At 36.6% G+C, this 21,054-nt stretch overlaps 1 protein-coding gene across 1 annotated transcript; it reads right to left on the minus strand.

The window, feature by feature from the left end:
* Positions 1–2,461: 2,461 nt before the first annotated feature.
* gtpbp2b (GTP binding protein 2b) lies at positions 2,462–19,761 on the minus strand. The gene is made up of 12 exons (NM_001351674.1): positions 19,401–19,761; positions 18,242–18,268; positions 15,799–15,983; positions 15,596–15,701; positions 13,678–13,875; positions 13,381–13,555; positions 10,897–11,116; positions 10,272–10,407; positions 10,126–10,184; positions 7,368–7,539; positions 7,117–7,281; positions 2,462–6,294 (listed from the first exon to the last, which is right to left on the minus strand). Exons 1-12 carry the CDS (start codon positions 19,584–19,586, stop codon positions 6,106–6,108), a joined length of 1,818 nt encoding a protein of 605 aa, NP_001338603.1. The 5' UTR covers positions 19,587–19,761; the 3' UTR covers positions 2,462–6,105.
* Positions 19,762–21,054: the final 1,293 nt, after the last annotated feature.

Raw genomic sequence — 21,054 nt, forward strand, 5'->3', positions numbered from 1 at the left:
GAAGGGTACCAATTGTACGCTGTTTGTGGGCGTGCCGTGGTGTACGACAGAAAGTTTCAGGCAATGTCATTCTGGCTCTAGGAAATGTCTACAGCTGTATGGGTCGTTCACATATCGTATGAGAGACACTTTTCAAAAAACTGATGCTTTAAACACATAAATACTTGTGTATAAATGTTCATGTACTTACTTTTCAATGAACAATATTTGATTATAGCTGCAGATCGATTAAAGTTAGAAATAGCCTACTGTAACGTCTGCAATTATATAAAATAAATAAATAAATGCAACATATATGAACACATACAGACCCTTACAGTCTCCGATGTGTTATCAACCAAAGAAAAACTACAAACAGTGTACATCTAGTCCTTATTTAGGTTCAAAAACAACTCACAACATATAGTCTACAGTCAGAGCAAACCTGTCATCTGTGTCTTTAATCTTCAGCATCACATGTAGCCTGTGTTAGAAAGTAATTCCGTCATTCTGAGTTCATAATAGTCCAAAAGCTGATGATAAAAGTTAAACATGGCATGTTTTTTTTTTGGGCTTCACTCTCGCGTTTGTCTGTTTCTGAAAGGATCGGATCTCAGAAGAGCTTCAATAATCATACGTACGTTATTATCATCAGCTCAAGAAGTTTGCTATTTCAAATATAGACGCAAGCAAGAAAGCAAAACCGATCGCACTTTAGACAGCCCTGTAAAAAACTATGGGGAACAAGCTAGATTCTGCTCTTCTTCTTGTCTTTGTAGCTGTTCATCAAGACGACAACAAGGTTTGTTTGAGCTCGTGTCGACCATGGCTTGTTATTATATGTATATATTATCAGGGTTTAATGTCTCAGCTGTGTATTTAAAAATGTTGCTTACATTGTTTTCATTCTTCTGGCTAGTTGCATTGGCGATTGATCTCTGTAAACCAATAGTGTTCAGCACATCTTGCTCCGCCTTTTGGCACCCTTTTGCTGTGCTAGGTACACTCTGCAAAGGGTACCCAAAAAGTGGTAAGATATGGCCCGTTTCCACTGAGTGATGTGGTATGGCCGTTTCCACTGTCAAAAGGTACCTAAAAGCGAACCGTACCGTACCACTTATTGGGCACTCCTAGATAAGGGTACCTAGCACAACAAAATGAATGATATTGATTTACAGAGATGCGTCACTTGCTCGTGGACAAGCCAGAATGAAAACAAAGGAAGCACCATGTTTTATATGTATATATATATATATATATATATATATATATATATATATATATATATATATATATATATATATATACGTATATATATATATATATATATATATATATATATATATATATATATATATATATATATATATATATATATATAATAACAAGCCATGATTGATCCGAACTTAAACAAACCTTGTCTTCGTCTTGATGAACAGCTACAATGCCAAGAAGAAGACCAGAATCTGCCCAGTGGCCTGTAGTTTTTTTAAAGGACGTTCAAAGCGCGAACAGTTTTGCTTTCTCGCCGTATGTGTGTCTATATTTGAGAATAACTTCTTGAGCTGATGAAAAATAACATGTGGGTGATTACCGAAGCACTTTTGATATCCGGTTCTGTTTGAAACAAACAAACGTGAGAGTGACTACCGTACTATACCACTTAGTGGAAACGGGCCATTATATCAGGGTACGCACACTGGCAGCGCAATTCAGCGGCTGTCTGTGGCTCCCAGCTATGACTCAGGACATTGTTCATATCTGCCGCACCACAGAGCGCCATCTGAATCATTTCATTTTAAATAATAAGCTAATATGCGCTTCCGATGTATGTTATTTCCAACTTTCATTTGTGCTGCGCATTCGATGTGCGACCCACTTAAGGATGGAGCCTGCAAAAGTTTTGTTGATCAGTGACTGCAGGAAAAAGAACATTACGCTGGATGCCAACATTATCCGCACAAAAGACAACGATGAATGTTTGTGCCTGACAACAGGTTTTGATCTTTGGTTTTGTTCTATAATACTGGACTTATTTTTCTTTGAGAGTGTTTTAACATTACAGAGTATTAATGCCTGTCTGAGAAAAGTGTATAAATTGTGTAGTGAGGGGTTTTACTGTAAAAAATGGAGCCGATGACTTTGCCTATTGCGTGTTATTTTTAGAACGTAACTCCCACAAAGTATTGTACAATGAAGGTATCTTTCAGAGAGTTGCACAAATTTAAAATGTTGGATGATTGTTTTATTTATTAGATTTTTTCGAGGTTTTCACTTTTAATTGATAGGACAGTAGAGTGTATTGGAAAGGAAAACATAGGGAGCAGAGAGTGGGAAAAGATAGGCATTGGACCTCGAGGCGGGAATTGAACTTGGGTCACCGTGAGCACTGGAGTGTCAACACACTAAGAACTGCGTCATTGGTATAGACAAATGCGGAATGATTTTAGATTTCTGAGTTTTTAATAAACAGACGAGGTTCCACAAGAACAGTAATTCTTTATTATACTGGTATAGGAACTAATAGCGAAGCAATAGACTAGTCAGGTTTGCAGGTTTTTGAAGTCTTTTCTTTTTAAAAGTACATCAAATGAAGATACATTCCAAACATTATAAGCCAACCAGCTGCACTTCAAACAATGTGAATTAATATTTTCGTAAGCACAACATGCACTGTTGACCAAAAGCTGAATTTATGAAAGAGATTGGGCTTCATTTATAAAACACAAGCAGAACTATTTGCTTTGTACAACATAGGCTCATTCTGAAAACATAGCCCTGTAAACATTTCTGGAGATCGTGAATTATGTAGCCAGAAGTACTTAAGGCTGCATTTTGTGTTTAAAACGAATGCTACAGGGCAGAATGATGCTGTTTGCACCAGCTGACTACTTACCTAAATATGGACGGCTTTCCCGTTACCATTTTGTCCAGTTAGCTTGCCATGTATGCTACCTCTGGTGGATTCGCAAAAACTGCAAATAAACGTACCCCTTGGTACATATTTGCCACACTCCAGAAATATATATAGCCGTATGTTTTCAGAAAGAGCACGGTTTGGTTTTATATGTACTAAAAAAGTACATAAAATTATTCTTGAAACAAAAATGAATGCGGAAACCTGTGCAAGAACAGTTGTACCGACAATTTACGATCGCAAATGTGTTCTGTTTCAGTTTCATGCATGATGCCCAATGCAGCTAAATAAAACTAGCTATATTTAGTTTAGTAACTTCAAATGGTACATTTATATCTATGATCAGTACATTCAATGTTTTTTTTTAAATTGCACAAAATCTTGAACAGGAGTGCACATGGGTGAACAAGACACACAACACAATCATTAGCTGGGTTCCTGTGCATGCCCAAGACGAATACTGATCACACAAAGCTGCCATAAATGTTCAGTTAACCCTGTAAGCCATCTGAAATGACCTAAACCTTGCTAATATTTGCTTAAATATAAGTGTGCAATATGCACAATTGTTTTGGATTGATATCAGTGAAGACAAACATATGATTAGGCACAATTTAATCTAGATCTCTACAACCCAGTCATGCCTGACTGATTCTACAACCCTAGAAGCTCCTAAACCTCCTTTTATGTCAGAAAGATGGGGCGATATTCTGTCATGTCAACAAACATGCACTGAAACAAAACCAAACAACGTGAACTAAACCTGGATGGTTGTCTAAAATGAAATTAAAGATAAAATATTTAACAATGCGGCATATTACTGATTAATAGCCTCTGACGGGGTGAAGATGGGTGTGTCTAAATGTTTTGGCTGTATCTGAATTATAATTTTTGGGTGAACTTTTTCTTTAAAGGCCGAGACACACCAAGCCGTCAGTCGGACTTGTTGAACATGTGTTAGGCTAGTTTGTTTGGTGTGTTCCACACATCGCATCTCATCGGGTTAATGTTGAAGCGAGTTGGCCTGATTCATCATGTAGAATTGGCACCGGTCATCTGGGAAAGTGAGCGCTCTGATTGGTTGTAAAATCAGAACATGAAAACAAAAACTAAAGTGACGAAACCAAGCCAACAGGGTACACACAGAAGCCAATTTTTTTCTCATTCTGATCTCAAGTGGGTCAGTCAGGTCTAATATGTTTTAAGCTTGTCCACTTTTAACCACTTCCAAAGGCAAAGTCAAAATAGTTTAAATGGGTTCATTGTTATAAACTGAAATGTCGTTGAATGCATTCGGACAGCAATAAAGGGGCATCCAGCTCCCTCGATACTAAGAGTTCTACAGGACATTACATATGGGAAGAAATAGCACAAATCCAGGACAAAGATGAAACTTTGCCAGCCATTTGCTGAGGCAACTGGGGAGCAATCGGGGGTTCAGTCCCTTACTCAAGGGCATATCAGATGTGGGTACTAAAGGTAGAACAAAGTGTCATTTAATCACTCCTCCTCACCTACAACTCCTGCTGGTACTTGGAATAAAACTTGTGTCCCTTGATTTACATTTCCGACTCTTTAACCAATAAGCCACAACTTTATGCATATGCTAAACCAGGGGTGTCCAAACCTGCTCCTGGAGGCCCAGTGACCTGCAGAGTTCAGCTCTTACCTTAAAAAACATCTAAACAAGGTAATCAGCTCTTCAGAACATTCTAATCATGTGTGCTGGAACTGGTTTAAGCTAATAATCAGGTCTTCAGAATAGTCTAGTCCTGTGTGTCACATCTGGTTCAAGCTAATAATTGGGTCTTCAGAACATTCTAGTCCTCTGCCAGATCTGATTCAAGCTAGTAATCGGGTCTTCAGAACGTTCTAGTCTTGTGTGTCAGATATGGTTTAAGTGAGTAATCTGGTGTTCAGAAAGTTCTAGTCCTGTGTGTTGGATCTGGTTTAAGCTACCAATCGGGTCTTCAGAACGTTCTAGTCTTGTGTGTCGGATCTGGTTCAAGCTAATAATTGGGTCTTCAGAAAGTTATAGTACTGTGTGTAGGATCTGGTTTAAGCTACCAATCGGATCTTCAGAAAGTTCTAGTGCTGTGTGTCGGATCTGGTTCAAGCTACTAATCGGGTCTTCAGAACGTTCTAGTCCTGTGTGTCGGATCTGGTTTAAGTGAGTAATCTGGTCTTCAGAACATTCTAGTCCTCTGTGTCGGATTTGGTTTAAGCTACCAATCGGGTCTTCAGAACGTTCTAGTCCTGTGTGTCAGGTCTGGTTCAAGCTACTAATCGGGTCTTCAGAACGTTCTAGTCCTGTGTGTCGAATCTGGTTCAAGCTAATAATTGGATCTTCAAAGTTCTAGTCCTGTGTGTCAGATCTGGTTCAAGCTACCAATCGGATCTTCAGAACGTTCTAGTGCTGTGTGTCAGATTTAGTTCAAGCTACTAATCAGGTCTTCAGAATGTTCTAGTCCTGTGTGTCAGATACGGTTTAGGTGAGTAATCTGGTCTTCAGAACGTTCTAGTCCTGTGTGTTGGATCTGGTTTGAGCTACGTAATAATTGGGTTTTCAGAATTTCTAGTCCTGTGTGTTGGACCTGGTGCAAGCTAAACTTTGCAAGATGTTAGACCTACAGGTACAGGAATAGACACCACTATGCAAAGCAATCAAGTAAAAAGACAAAGTGTACTTTGGGCTTAAGGTCTATACTAACATTTTTACTGTGCAAATCCTTCTCAAAATGAAACATCTAAAGTGCACCAGTTATTCTGGGATAACATAATTTATTAAATACTAGAGAAGATCTGAAGAAGAACTGCAGCTAATATAATTGCATATCTCTAATGCAGCCAGGAGTTGCTGCTGTAGAAATTTGCTCCAGATACCCAACTTAGCGACCCAAAATCCCACATGCTTCACTGAAGGTCAGCCGGCTTTGTCTTAAAATGGGAAGCACGCACATGTGCGAAAACAGGAGAGGTTTCCAAGCTTCATTACACCCAGCAGACATTAATCGGTAAATCACTGTAGCACAACCCTCCAAATGTCACAGGAACCGAGAGCACTTACGCACAGGCAAATTTGCAATTAATATAAGCAAATCTACACTCTTGAGTGGAAATGAAAAGTGCACAATAAAACCAGGGGATGCAAACTCAAGGCAAGAACAGGAAGGGTCTTCTTCCGATTTGTGATGTCACTCCCACCGTGTTTAAGTGTGGTTCTGGTTGTGGTTCTGATCAGGCACGTGGTTCTGGGTGGAGGGTAGAAGGTGCGTCACGTGTCCGATGCCTTTGGTCACCCCCTCTCTGAAGAGCAGTTTGGCTCCCACGCGCAAATACTCTGGGTGCTTCAAGAATCTGAAACACACAACGGCTCGCTCTCCAGTCCGCAGCTCCTCCTAGAGGACGAACACAGACATATTTCTGTGATAATATGCACACAGAACAGATTCTTCCAAAGAGGTAATACCAACAACAAGGTTTGTAAACAGGGATGTCCCGATCAGTTTTTTTGCCCTTGAGTTCGAGTCATTTGATTTTGAGTATCTACTGAAACCGAAACCTGATCCAATACTTCTACAATACATAAAATAACAAATAAAGAAGAGCTAGGAAACAGATCCAGGATGTTCCTTACTTTTTATTTAATTCACCTTATTTTAACATTCATCAACTATGTTAACAAACAGAGCACTTCTGTGAGGTAGCTTGAACAATCAAGTAATAAATAACATCAATTCTTCACTTTTGGATTTTAGAGCATTAGTAAATATAAAAGAATCTAATATAAAAATAAATAGCTTCCCACTAAAAATACCCTGTAGGCAATCCCAAGTATACATATCTCATGGTTTGCTATGGTAATGCTATGGTCATCAACTTTATAATACCTCCAAACCACAGACATACTCGCGCTTTCCGCTTCAAGCTGCTTCCGTGTTCTACTTTGCCAGCATTTAACCAATAGCGTCTCTGCAACAAAGCGATGTCATGCCACTCACGTTGCTGTTTCTGAGTGAAGTCAAGCAAGAGGTTGAACTCTGTCCCAGCGCATAACTATTGATGTGTTAAAAAATAATGAGAACATATTTATATACATAAATATTCGAGTCCTGATCAGGAGGTAACATCCAATTGTAAATCTGAAACCACGTGATCGGATCTGGACATCCCTATTAGTAAATACAAAATTTCTTTGAGGTCAGGAAACAAATCCCCACCTTTCCAAGGAGGCACTCCACTGTGGCGGTCTGCCTGACATTTCCTATGTGCACCGTGACCTGGAAACCACGGCGGAAAGTCTTGGCATGGAACAGGAGGACAATGGCGGCCTCAAACTGCCAGCAAATTGTAGGGTTCATTTTAGGACTCACCATGACCATTCCCTACAAAAACACAAATGCTTATTAAAACTCCTCTTGTTACAAAGACATGGCTATGTAAAGACTTTTTGGTCATTTTCAGATCAGACCTTTCGGAGTAGCGAGCGATCAAAGTTTCCAAGTGCGAGCGTGGCAGCCTGTCCGGCCCTCAGGACGCGGCATCCGGAGCGATTCCTGTGAATACTGCACACCTTCAGCCGCAGAAACTTCCCATCATCAGTGGGACCCACAACTAGCCGATCTCCTTCACGACACACACCACTGCGTGTGAATGGAAAGTCAATTATCAACTTGAGAAGAGAAGTTTGTCGAGACAAATTGAATATTGATTGCTTTCCAAAGCCTTGAGGTGTGAAGGTTACACATGCCTTAAGGTGCAGTCACATTAACTGCAGTTTGATGAACTTAAATGGTTCTCTCCAGGAGAAATCCAATCATTTCAATTGGATTCTGCATGATTGGGAACTTCAAAAGAGGTATAAATATTCTCCCAGGGAGAATTCTCAAGGGGTTCAAGTTGTTTGGTTTAGAAGCGACTTATCAATGAGTTGTTTCACACATCATGAAAAGTTAAGCCAAACATTCAGATCGCCCCCTGGTGTCTGCCTGCAGTATAGGTTATAAACAAAATACACTTTTCGAAATCCATATTTTCTATCATTTTTAATGCAGTGAAGTTATCAGTGCAAAAATATTGTGACCAATTTGAATATTTTGGTTTTATTTTTGTCCCATGGATGGGATGTGTAAATGCACCCTTCATTTTTTACAGTTTATAGACTGCACTATTATATTGCTTTTGACTCAATGTTTACAGAATATAATTTTGTTGTTTTAAGGACTTTCATGGCTAGGGTGTTCTGGGAGTTTGTTACAATAACGGTTGGCAATTTTAAAGATGGTTAAAGGGGTTCCTTGCATTTGATATTTTAAGGACAAATATTGTATGAGTGTTTCGGATTGTTTCAAAAGTGTTTTGAATGATTGCTAGGCTATAGAGAGGAGGAACTAAGATGTCAATTTGTTTGCAAAAATCCAAAGTCAATAGGTTTTTGCAATGGGATTTTGGTTAAACACAAATTTAAAATACTTTCGTGTTTTACTCTATGACATAAAACACATCAGCTACATAACACTAACATAACACTACATAACACATCAAGTAGCTAGATGAGACTACAGGCTATGTCTGAAACAGTATACGTCATCAAGCTGATCCTGTCTGGAATATAGCTTGCTTGTGTTGGGCATTTGGATTTGTCTGTTATTTGTAAGCAATAGCACCCCCTCTCTTTTTCATAAGTATTGTTTTATAGGTTTAAATTGTTTTTTTTTTTAATTGGGAATTCAGATTGTGTGCAGATAATTCCTTCACTTGTATAGATGGTCAAGACAGATTAATTTGTTGACCCTTTTTTTTTTAATTAAACAATATTATGAAGTTAATGCTTACCAATGCTTACCACTTTCTTTCTTGCTCTAAGTAATGCAAACGTGTGAATAAATGTGTAAAAATACATGCATGTTAACAGTCATTTTTTTCTACATCTGAACACATTTAACTCTGTCATAACTGCAGTATTTACACTCTTCCTTAAAATGTATAGTATATGTGACTGTATGAGCTGCTTTCTGCTGTACTTCATGACAAGAAAAAGAATATTGAATGCTGTTCTCTATCTATGATGGAACTTGCAGGTATATAAACTTGTCCTTCATACCTCTTTTCTGTCGTGTGGTACTAAGGTGGGCAGGCTGTGTGCAGGCAACTTATTTAACTTTACATTTAAAATTACACTTATTTAAATGTGTCTTATGATAATACTATGTGTGTACATTTATACATACAGTTTTAAAAAATTTTTTAACAACCGTAAACCAAAACAAATTTCCCACATAAAAAAATATCCAAAAGGCACGTAGGTCTATGTGTTTTTGTGTATTTATTTTCTTACATTATATAGCGTGGATCACAATATAATAAACCATGAGTAAATCTTTGTCATAGACCGCAATTCTAAAAATAAGCTTGAAAAGTTGTCAGTAGCAGGGTGGTGCTGACGTCCCAGGCGTGCGTCCTGACGGCACTGTAGTCCATTTATAGTCTATTGTTAGCTTTTCAATTCTTGCGTTTGCATTTAAGATCTGGAAGTGCTAAAAGTTGTATTTTCGTGTGAGGATTATTTGGTTGGACAAAATGTGTAAGTGTAAAGAACAGTGTTTGAACACAGAGCTTATTCGCAATCTTCAAAAAGCCTATGGGAATATCAAATAGGGATTTTATCGAGGGAACTAGTTTTATGCTAGCAGCCGATTAGCCTACAAGGTGACTTTATTGTTCCTCCACTCTATGGCTAGTGAATTTGGGGGTTGGTAAGCAGTTATTTCAATACATAAATATTGCTAGGTTGTTCACCCTTAACTTGATTCGAATCTGTTTGAGTTTCTTTCTTCTCTTGAACACAATGGAAAATACAATATACTAAAGCAAGCTGTAAACCTATAACCATACACCTCTATAATATCTGATTTTCCTACTATAAAAGTCAATGGTTACAGGTTTTCAGTCTTCACGTTTGTGTAGAAAAATAGTTATGGTGCTGTTATGTGGTTGCTAAGATGATTGCTATGCTTTCCTAAAGTGTGGTTGCAAGTGCTTTTGGTAGACAGTTGCCAGAAACTTGCTACAGAGATCATTTGCGATGGTGTTATTGTGTAGATGCTAGGTTGCTGCTACGTGTGCTGAGTTGTTGATTTTGCATGCCGTTTGTTGGTTTTTCTAGGTGGTTTCTAGGGAGTTTTTAAACAGCCAAACAGACAAGATTGACACAACACGTGTGGACTGACCTGTACAGAGTTCCACCAACAACTGTCCCCACATCAGGAACACTGTAAATCTCATCCACCTGTAAGAACGCAATGGTGTCACATGATGCGATGCCAGAATTGAGACAATAACTAAATGTTGTTGAATGAATGTTGAGCGTGTGTACCTGGAACTCTGTGAGCTGCTGCATGAGCTCCTCTTGCTCCTTGCTGTTGCTCAATGGAGGAAGAATGTTGAAGAAGACCTTCAAAAGGTCCAGATTCTCCCCTGATACGCTGGAGAGGGTGAAGATGGGTGTCACGCTGCGGTAAAATAGATACATCATTACACACACACAAATTATTAGCGCTGGGTTGCTTTGTAGAGTATTTAAGGGATTTACATATTTGTGTGTTAAAGGTACAAGGCTCATGGAAAGTGGTAAGAAAAAAAATATATAATTATAGTTGGGAGAACACAAATTTTATTTTTCAAAATAGTAAATAAAAACAAAGATTATTCAATTATAAAAATGTTCCATTAAATTTTGAACTTTATTATTAATTACTGAAAAAAAACTCTGTATTTTAGTGGTTTACTGATGAGTAAGGATGTCTGTGATGAGTATAAAAACAACTATAAGCAAGTAATATGTTTACCCCCCCTGAATTTTGATAGGTTTCAAAGTACAGTCAATGTCATAACCATCAGATGTGTTTTAAAAATACTGCACATCCCTACTAAGATTGTAAGCAAACTTCAAAGGGAGGAAATAAAAGTGTGTAATAACCTGTCGCTTCGCACACATGTACCTGGAGGATTGTGCAAACTGCTGTGCGGCGGTGACGGCGTCATCAGGGTTTGCCACCACCATGGGGATCTTGTTACAGCCGGGCTGTTTGAGGACTCTCTCCAGCTGACGAACCGTTTTCTCCACTGTGCTTTTACCACAGAGGTCCACTTTACTCACCACAATGAAAATGGGCACCTTTAGTGCCATCGCTAAACCCAGGTGCTCCCTAGTTGTGCCAGCTGAGGGAATTAAACAACCTAAATTCGTAAATCACATTCACATCTTTTAAATCAATATAGAGTGGAGATCAAAATTAAAGCACAAATTCCACATCACTGCTTGTGTAACCCACCGGTGCTACTTGCACAGCACTTCACTAGCTGGCCTCTGTTACACTCACCCCCCTAGACCTCACCCCTGTCCGGCTCACGGCACCAATTTAACCCACTAGTCCTAAACCACTCGCTCGCTCCAACCTAAAATCGAACCAATGTCTCTTTTCATGGAAGGTGGTTGCTCTAACGAAGAGGCTAACTAATGCTGATGATACACAGTAGAAATGCACAGATCAGCTGAAATGTCACCCGAATTCGCGGCTTCATACTAATCATCCACCCGCTCAGCACATATCGTTTTATCTGATATATGTATCCGCATCCGACCCGCGCCCGATCGTAACTTTAATAATTCAATTCTTTGTTTTAGGCATGATGATAGGTCAATGTGGATGATAACAGTAGATTCAGAGCTAATCTGCGCATCTCTGATAGTAAAATAATACGTTAATTGTAAAAGTTTTTAAATGAACATTTGTTCATAAAAACAAAAGTTTTTACAAAAAAATAATTCTATTTTCTTCATTTTCAAATAGATACAGAAAGTAAAAATAAGACATTTTAGCTTTTACAGATACAGGAACAAAATAACAAAAAGGGTGCCATTTCGGCCTAAACGGCAGTTACGTTATATTAACTTGGCCTTTTTCTTTGCACTGTGCATAAACAGAACAGCATCTACTGTGCCTACATACGGTCTATTCCGCCTCACCTCCAAAACGCAGCCAGCTGCACTGAATGAGCGTTTGCTCGCACCGCTTGTTGTAGGAATGCACAAGATTCTCCACGCAAGGCGCTGCAGTCGTGTAAATAAGCGATCTTGTTTCTCCCAGAATGATTGCAGATTTTTCTCTAATGACTCCTCTAACTGAAAGTTTGAACAGTACTCTTGCACCTCATCTATTATTTTGGGCGTCTTATCTTCCCATTCTGCAAAGCCCACTGTCTGCTTTTTCGCTGGTCTACTGCCATGTCCCTCTACATTCACCCACGACCCACTCGCAATTAATCATGATGTATTTTTTTATTACTCAACCCGCGGATTATCCGCATCGCCCACGGAGATAGCCGCCATCCGTGCATCACTAATACACAGGGGAACTTTTCGAGCAATGTTGCAGGGCAACTTTGGGAAATTATTTTATAATGGCCAACCGTTTAAGACACAGGGTAAGTAATTAGGGCAATAGGCTACAGATACAACACTGTTGTCTATTCGTAATAGAAAAATAACCAAGCAACATTGCCCAAAAAGTTATTTTGTGTATCATCAGCATAAAGACAGCGCCCCCTAGCGTCTGTCACTGGAGCACCTTTTGAGAACAGGGGAGTGAGGTTTCCATTACACCTATTTGAAATTATCCTAAAACACTTTAGTTATAAAAGTGAAATTTATTTAGTTGAGTCTGATGAGAAACAGTATGTTCCAGTTTTTGGTCAATAAAAATGGCTTGACAGGTCAGCTGCATTAGTTGCATTACTGTATGTATGCACTCAGATCCACTTATTTTATTAATGAACGGCTCATTGGAGTGGATTATAACAGCATTTATCAAGTTTATGTTTGTGTCAAGCTATAGGCAACCAACGATTTACGGTTTACTTTCAATAACGATATTAACACTGGTATGTTCATTATCAAATTGGAGAAAAAACTGAGAAAAACTCACCAAAAGTGTATAAATTTACTAAAAGTTGGAGGAGGAAGTGTCATTGTTTGGATGATGCTGTAACTTACAGAAATATTTGTTGCTGTTTTCTAATTCTGTGCTCTGCAATTTAGCTGGCTCAGCAGCAAACTCCCATTGGATGGCACAAGCCATTGCAATTAATGGGTTTCATTGAGCAACACTTTCCTCGTCCAGTGTGAAAGCCGCTTAACACCCCACTGACTACAGCTGGAGGGAGCGTAGAACCAGCAAATGAGTACTGCTAGGCACTGCAGTGCTGCATAGCCTTTTATTCAGCTCATATTTTCATCTGTTTTGCCAAAAACATCATTTTCACCCAATCATATTTGGCAGTTTTTGATGAAGTCCCTTCGTTATTTTCTAAAACACTGTTTAACTAGCATGTTGTATCCACACTTAAAAATCATAACATGTTTGAACAATGAAGAGTACTCTTATTTTGATCTCTACTGTAAATGCATATTCATAAATACCAACCAATGCCAGTATTGGCTCCCACCACCAGCATTGCAAAGTCCGGGCAGTAGCTCGTCAGGCCAAATATGGTGGTCTTCAAGTACTTATAGTGACCAGCCAAATCAATAAAAGTGATCATCTTGGAAGAGCTTTCACAGATCTCCTCTGCTGTTCGGGAGTCGCTGTAGTTTACAACCTAGAACAACAGAAAAATAAAAAAGCGACATGTTAGCATGAGGAAGGTTGTTGGTTGAAATTTTATATTAATTCAATACTGAAAGTGGATCAAAAATTAAAGATTTGGAATATTTGCCTGACCTCTCCTTTGCTGTTGAAGCCTAGGATCTCGAAACTGATGCTGGATGTCCGTCCGGTCTGAATCTCATGCAAGTGTCTGAAGAGGTTAAGTCTTGCTCTGCCACGTCCGTTATCCAGCTCACCTTGAGTCAAAACTCCCAGCAGAGTCGACTTTCCTGAGTCCACATTACCCAGAACAGCCACGCGAAGATCCAGAAACTACAAACACATCCATTGGTAAAATAAGTTATATTAAATTTGGTCGATAAAAGCAAACACTGCGTAAATTTTACATGAAAGTACAAAACGTGAAAATGTCATATTCATATGAAATGACACTTGTTTTTATTTGTAATTGTGAAAATTACTAGCAATTTATTAAACGTATGCAATTGTTTCTGCACCCATTTTTTTAAGTGTAATTTTGTGGTTATTTATTCTTTATTTGCGATAAAAATTGTGATGGAAAAAAAACTTAATTTTTTAAAACTTGTTTAATAGAGTCAAGTTTTTCAATAACCATAATGTAAAAAGAATGGCAAATTATGAGAACTTCTAAAATATAATTTAGGGTTTCTACAGGTTTTAAGTCAAATTTAAGACTTCTAAGACCTCTTTAAGACCACAATAAATGAAATTTCAGACTTAAACAAGGCTAAACGCTAATTGTTTTTAAATGGCCAATTTAAAACCTTAAAAAAACAATAAAAACAAATGTTATTGTAAAGAAGATAATTAAACTATATGAACAAGTAAATAGAATTAATAAATAAACATTTCTTAATTTTTTTTTTTTCTAAATAATGTATATAATTAGTGATTGTATAGGTGTTGGCCCACTTGGGTATATCTTTACATGGACATTAAAATTAAAATTAAGACCCATTTATAATAATTTAAGACCTACAACACAATATTTCGGCGACGCAGTGGTGAAGTGGGTAGCATGTTTGCCTTACAGCAAGAAGGTCGCTGGGTCGAGCCTCGGCACAGTTGGCGTTTCTCTGTGGAGTTTGCATATTCTCCCTGCGTTTGCGTGGGTTTCCTCCAAGTGCTCCAGTTTCCCCCACAGTCCAAAGACATGCGGTACAGGTGAATTGGGTAGGCTAAAATGTCCGTAGTGTGTTTGTGTGAATGAGTGTGTGTGGATGTTTCCCAGAGATGGGTTGCGGCTGGAAGGGCATCAGTTGCGTAAAAACTTGCTGGATAAGTTGGTGGTTCATTCCTCTGTGGTGACCCCGGAGTAATAAATTGATTAAGCCGACAAGAAAATGAATGAATGAATGAATGAACAATATTTCAGTGGACTTTTTTAAGGCCTAAAATTAAATTTTTGAAATTTAAGAAATTTAAAAAATTTTTAAAACCCAGCAGAAACACTGTAATTTCAAGTTTTCTTTTTCATTATAGCATATATAAAGATGTAGACATATTTACATTTTTTTATTTACTTTTATTTAAAATAAAATGTAAACTAAAAAAATGTAAATATAAAAAATCAATAGTATCAAATTTCTTAGTAATAAAAAAAATTATTATTATTTGTTACATTCTTGTTATTTAACACATCAAAAATGACAATTTTTTGTCCCAATAACTAAAGCCAGAACCACAATTAAAAACTATATATACATTTGTAAAAAAAAAAAAAACTAAACTAAAAATAATAATGATAATAATAAAAACAAACTACAAGATTATTAAAACTAACATTAAAATAAAAAACGTGCATACATTTATCTTTAAACTTAATTTAAGACTTTTTCTAACAAAAACTTCTAATAATGTAAATGTTTAAAACATTAGTTGTTTTTTTTAATAATATATCCAGGTTATTGTACGTTCAAACTTAATTTTTTTTTTTTGTGTGTGCTTTACATTTTTGAAACTAAAAACTGTCACATGACCGACTCAGTAACTAAGACCATCGGAAGCTGACCTGCTGGTCATCTGGAACTTTCCGCACAAGAACTTCAGCGATTTTTCTCCTGGCTCTGTCGCAGTCCACCTCCCTCTCCCTGAGAAGTGTAATATCAGCTCCAACCCTGCACAAAATCACAAAACCTTACTAATACGACACACAAAAACATGCTATTTTTTAACATTTACAAAACCAGTTGATGGACTGAACACAGCTCGTACTTCTCTGCCATTCTGCGAAGGGTCTTTAGCGAAGCTTTCATATCTTCTTCAGTAAGTCCAACAAGCAAACCATTATCCTCCACCCCAATCTGATAAACAGCCTCTCCTCGGCCCTCCTGAAGACGCCACTTCAGCTGTGTGGCCAAATGCTCGAACCGATACTGCGTGGGATTAACCAGTTTCAACTGAGGGGAGAATTCATACGCCAATAAACAATGTGAGTTCAACTCCATATTAATTTAAAGTGTGTAGTGTGGTTCTATTGGTCCTGACCAAAAAATAAAATGTATTCACTTAGGGTTGTTCACGATAGCATTTTTACAGGGGAAGTTCACCTCAAGATTAAACTGTTGACCCTTCCTCAAATGGTTCCAACCCTTTATGAACTTTGAACACACACCCAAAAAAAGATATTTTGAAAAAACCTGAAAACCTGTAACCATTCACTTCCATTGTGATGAAAACAAATACTTTTGAAGTCAATGGTTACAAGTTTTCAGCTTTCTTCTTTTGTTTTTAATGGAAGAAAGAAAGTCAAACAGGTTTGGAACAAGTGAAAAATGAGAAAACTATGACTAAATTTTCCTTTTAGGGTGAACTGTACATTTAAGATCAAACCTAAAGAACAAAATTGTATACATGACATATTTATTGTGAAACGTAATATTCTTGTGTTTACGTGTTGCTCAAAACATGTAAAGGAGTCAAAGCACAAATATCTGCTGCAAGAAATACATTTTCATGGCTAGCGTTGAATGGTACACTACAATATGAAAAAACAGGTACAATTAAGCATTACATCTTTTATTATTTTTGTATCTGTTCTCTAATATGATATATGTTTATATAGAAATATACATATTTGAATATTCCAAATATCAGAAAATATAAATATTTAGAATATCATGAAGTATTAATGTATATTTACAGAAATGTTTGATTCAATAAAAATGTATTAGACATCTTAAAAAATATATAGAATTGACAACATTTAAATTTCAAATAATAAAAAAAACACGAGAACATCTTTTTTCTTCCATTTATTATTATTTAATAAATTAAGTTGTTATATAGCATTATATATATATATATATATATATATATATATATATATATATATATATATACAGTATATATATACATACAGTATATTTATACAGTATATGTATATATATATATATATATATATATATATATATATATATATATATATATATATATATATATATATATACATATACATATACATATAGTCAAAATTATTAGCCCCCCTGAATTATTAGCCCCCGTTTATTTTTCCTCTATTTTCTGTTTAACGGGGAGATTTTTTCAACACATTTCTAATAGTAAATATTAGTTTTAATAACTTATTTCTAATAGCTGATTTATTTTATCTTTGCCATGATAATAGTAAGTAATATTTTACTATATATTTTTCAAGATACTTCAATACAGCTTAAAGTGAAATTTAAAGGCTTAACTAGGTTAATTAGGTTAACTAGGCAGGTTAGGTTATAGGCAAGTTACTGTATAATGATGGTTTGTTCTGTAGACTATCAAAAATATATATAGTTTAAAGGAGCTAATAATTTTGACCTTAAAACGGTTTTCAAAAGTTAATAACTACTTTTATTCTAGTTAAAATAAAACAAGCAAGAATTTCTCCAAAAGACAAAAATATTATCAGACATACTGTGAAAATTTCCTTGCTCTGTTGAAAATCATTTGGGAAATATTTAAAAAAATAAAATTAATTTCAAAGGGGGGCTAATAATAATACTGCCTTCAACTGTATATATATATATATATATATATATATATATATATATATATATATATATATATATATATATATATATATATATTCATACACACACACACACACACATAATATACATATATATAATTTTTATATATTTTTTTTATTTCAGTATTTTAATTAGAAAAATGTATAATTTCCAATCACCTACTTAAGTTATTTTTAAAATGTTTTAACAAGATCTTTTTCATTTAAGTCATCTTATATGCAAACTTTGTTTACTATAGCACATTTTAACACATTTACTATAAGTATAAACAAGACTAAGAACATTTTATACTGGTTATATCTGATGATCTGGAGGGCTTCTTTTATCCTCACTTATAAATAAGTTGCTTTGGATGAAAGCATGGTAAAAGAGTGAATGTACATGAAGATGTTCTTTTATTCTTTATATTTCAGATTTGATATGCAGTTATGATGAGAGAAAACAGAGTCCTGTCCTTTTTAATCACAGATTTTGACATCATGTTTTGTTTCAGTTAGTTTTGCACCTTGGTTTGTGTTGAATTCATATTTTAGTCGAACCACACAATCATTTCACAATAACAGCGCAAGCACACCAGTTTGCTGACAAGTGTAAACACACTCTTTTTCAGATTGTGATTTGTGAGGTTTGCATACCTTGTATTCAATATTTCCCTCTTCAGCCTAAAAGTGAAAAAAACAATCAGTTACAATATGTATTATATATAATATATAAACACAAAAACTGCCCACTCAAAACATTTTTGCTGTCTAAAAACATATTATTACTACCTAACTACTATTTTATTACTACTATATTATCACCTACTATTATTTAGTATAACATGTCTTAAGTTTTTCCCATTGTTGGGTTGCAGCTGGAAGGGCATCCACTGCGTAAAACATATGTTACATAAGTTGGCAGTTCATTCCACTGTGGTGACCCCAAATTAATAAAGGGACTAAGCTGAAAAGAAAATGAATGATGAATGTCCTTTTCAAGGTTTTACAATAAATCAAACCCCAATACCCAAAACTTTCCCCAGACAGGTTTTGGTAAAAATACAAATTAAATAACAATCATGAATAAAATAATAATATGAAATAAAAAATAAATCTAATTAAACACCAATGACCTACTATTATTTTAATAATACACTATATCTAACCAACTGTAACCTATCTGGAATGAAAAATGTGCTGTAATGTTGATTCTTAATCTGCATTCGTATATTACTAGCCACCTGTTCAAAAAATAAACAAAATGAAAAAGTGTTCACTATTTACTCAATGTTGTGTAGTTTTAAACCTTGAGTTTCTTTTTTCCCTCTGTTGAACACAAAGGTTGATATTTTGAAGACAGCTGAAAACCTGTGACCATAGACATATAGGAAAAATAAATTCTATTGAAGTCAATAGTTACAGGTTTCCAGTTTTCTTCAAAAAATAGTTTGTGTACGAACAATTATTTTGTTTTACACAGAAGAAAGTCAAATAGGTTTTAAATAAGTGAACGTATGACAGCATTTTCATTTTAAATCCACTAATATTTTACTATTCTGTATTCACAGTAGCAAATCAGGCTAACGTTACCTGTACAATATTTTAGCAAGGTTTTCAGCATTTAAAACGCATTTCGCTTGTTACACGTTAATATGTCTTACTAATGTTATAACTAACAATAAAAACAATATGTGAAACGCATAACACTGACAACAAAAATCGTGTTACAGCTGTCTGACATTGCGTTTTTTGCTACACACAGAGGGAATAATAATCCGCCGGCTAAGGTTAGCATCCGCAAACATCTATTTACCTCCGGCGGGAGAAATGGCGGGGGCTCGTTGGCCTTCTTGCCCCTCCGTCTCTTGCCTCTTTTGCCTCTTCTGGTACGCGATTTTTTCTTTGGTGCGGTTTCTGTCCCACTTTCAGCTGCTTTCTGCGGACTGCTCGGTTTGGCTGCAGACTTGATGCTGCAATGGTTTGCAACCTGCACATCCATAGCTCGCTCGCACGAAGGGATTTTTTAAAAGGCAACGGTTCTAAGCTAAAGTATTATAGCTATACTTATTCTTCAAAAATGCATTTTCTGTTATGAACAAGGACAACGCATTTCTTTTCTGTCGATTTTACTATTGCACTGAGATATACGCGGTTCGGGAGCCATGACAGCAGCTACATCCTCCTCAGTGATCCCGCCTCCAATGCTCGTCAAGCACACGTCGTCATCTTTATGTCTTGACAAGCACTAGTCTGTATGTCTGACTGTCTGTATGACTTTCTTTCTTTCTTTCTTTCTTTCTTTCTTTCTTTCTTTCTTTCTTTCTTTCTTTCTATATTTCTTTCTTTCTTTCTTTCTTTCTTTCTTTCTTTCTTTCTTTCAATATTTTTAAAGAACTTTTTAAAGAACTTCTGTCTGGACTACACAGTTGACAGTACATCTACTGTATAACGCATAGCACTTTATGCTAAACCTCTGCACTTTCCACTGCACCGGTCTGCTTTTGGTGCTTATCGTGACTTTGTGACAGTCCTGTCACAGCAGCTGTCACTCAACTCAAACCCGGAGAAGAGACGAAACGACAATGAAAGCTCCTGACCTGCTTGTTCAGGTCATAACACTCTGGATCTTCCTCGCTGCTGTATATCGCCCTGCGGAGCTACTACTTCAGTATTCGGCAGAGGAACTTCTTCAACTCCGCTCCCACTTCTGACTCCGTCAACGCTGCGCTTTCATCCGGACATCGCGGTCCGGCCACGTCGGAGATATATTCACCGAGGATCACGACGGTCCTACAACATTGACAACTCATCCCAAATACGGTCTTTCTGGTCGTCTAACCCTCGCCAGGCATCAAGGTCAGTACGATCCATTGACCGTAATGTACTCACATACCCAGCAAACTCCGCTTCCAACGAAGCATGCAAAAACAATCTATCTTTTGGACTACTCAACATTCGCTCGTTATCTAATAAAAGTCATCTGCTGCAAGACGTACTGTCTGACCATAAGTTTGATTTCCTCTGTCTTACTGAAACTTGGCAAAGACATGATGATTTCTTTTATTTTAACCAAGCTGTTTTACCAGGATACAAATACATTTGTAAACCCCGCACTACTGGACGGGGAGGGGGCGTGGCGATACTCTATAAGGAGAAATGGAAGGTATCTCAAGTAACTGTTTCTGAATACCCCTCTTTTGAGTCAGTCATCATTAAAATTAATGGGGCAGTTCCGACTATTCTTGCTACAATATACCGTCCTCCTAAAAGCAGTTCAACCTTTTTAACTGAACTTTCTGAGTTTTTAACTGAGCTGTGCTCCTTGTCTCCTAATGTTATTATGCTGGGTGATTTTAATATTCATATTGATGCTGGCAACAATATTAATACAATCGACTTTTTATCTTGTTTGGACAGCTTTGGAATGCAGCAATTTGCTAATTTCCCTACACACACTAAAGGCCATA

Source organism: Danio rerio, chromosome 22 (assembly GCF_049306965.1).
Source record: "Danio rerio strain Tuebingen ecotype United States chromosome 22, GRCz12tu, whole genome shotgun sequence".
Classification (NCBI taxonomy): Eukaryota; Metazoa; Chordata; class Actinopteri; order Cypriniformes; family Danionidae; genus Danio; species Danio rerio.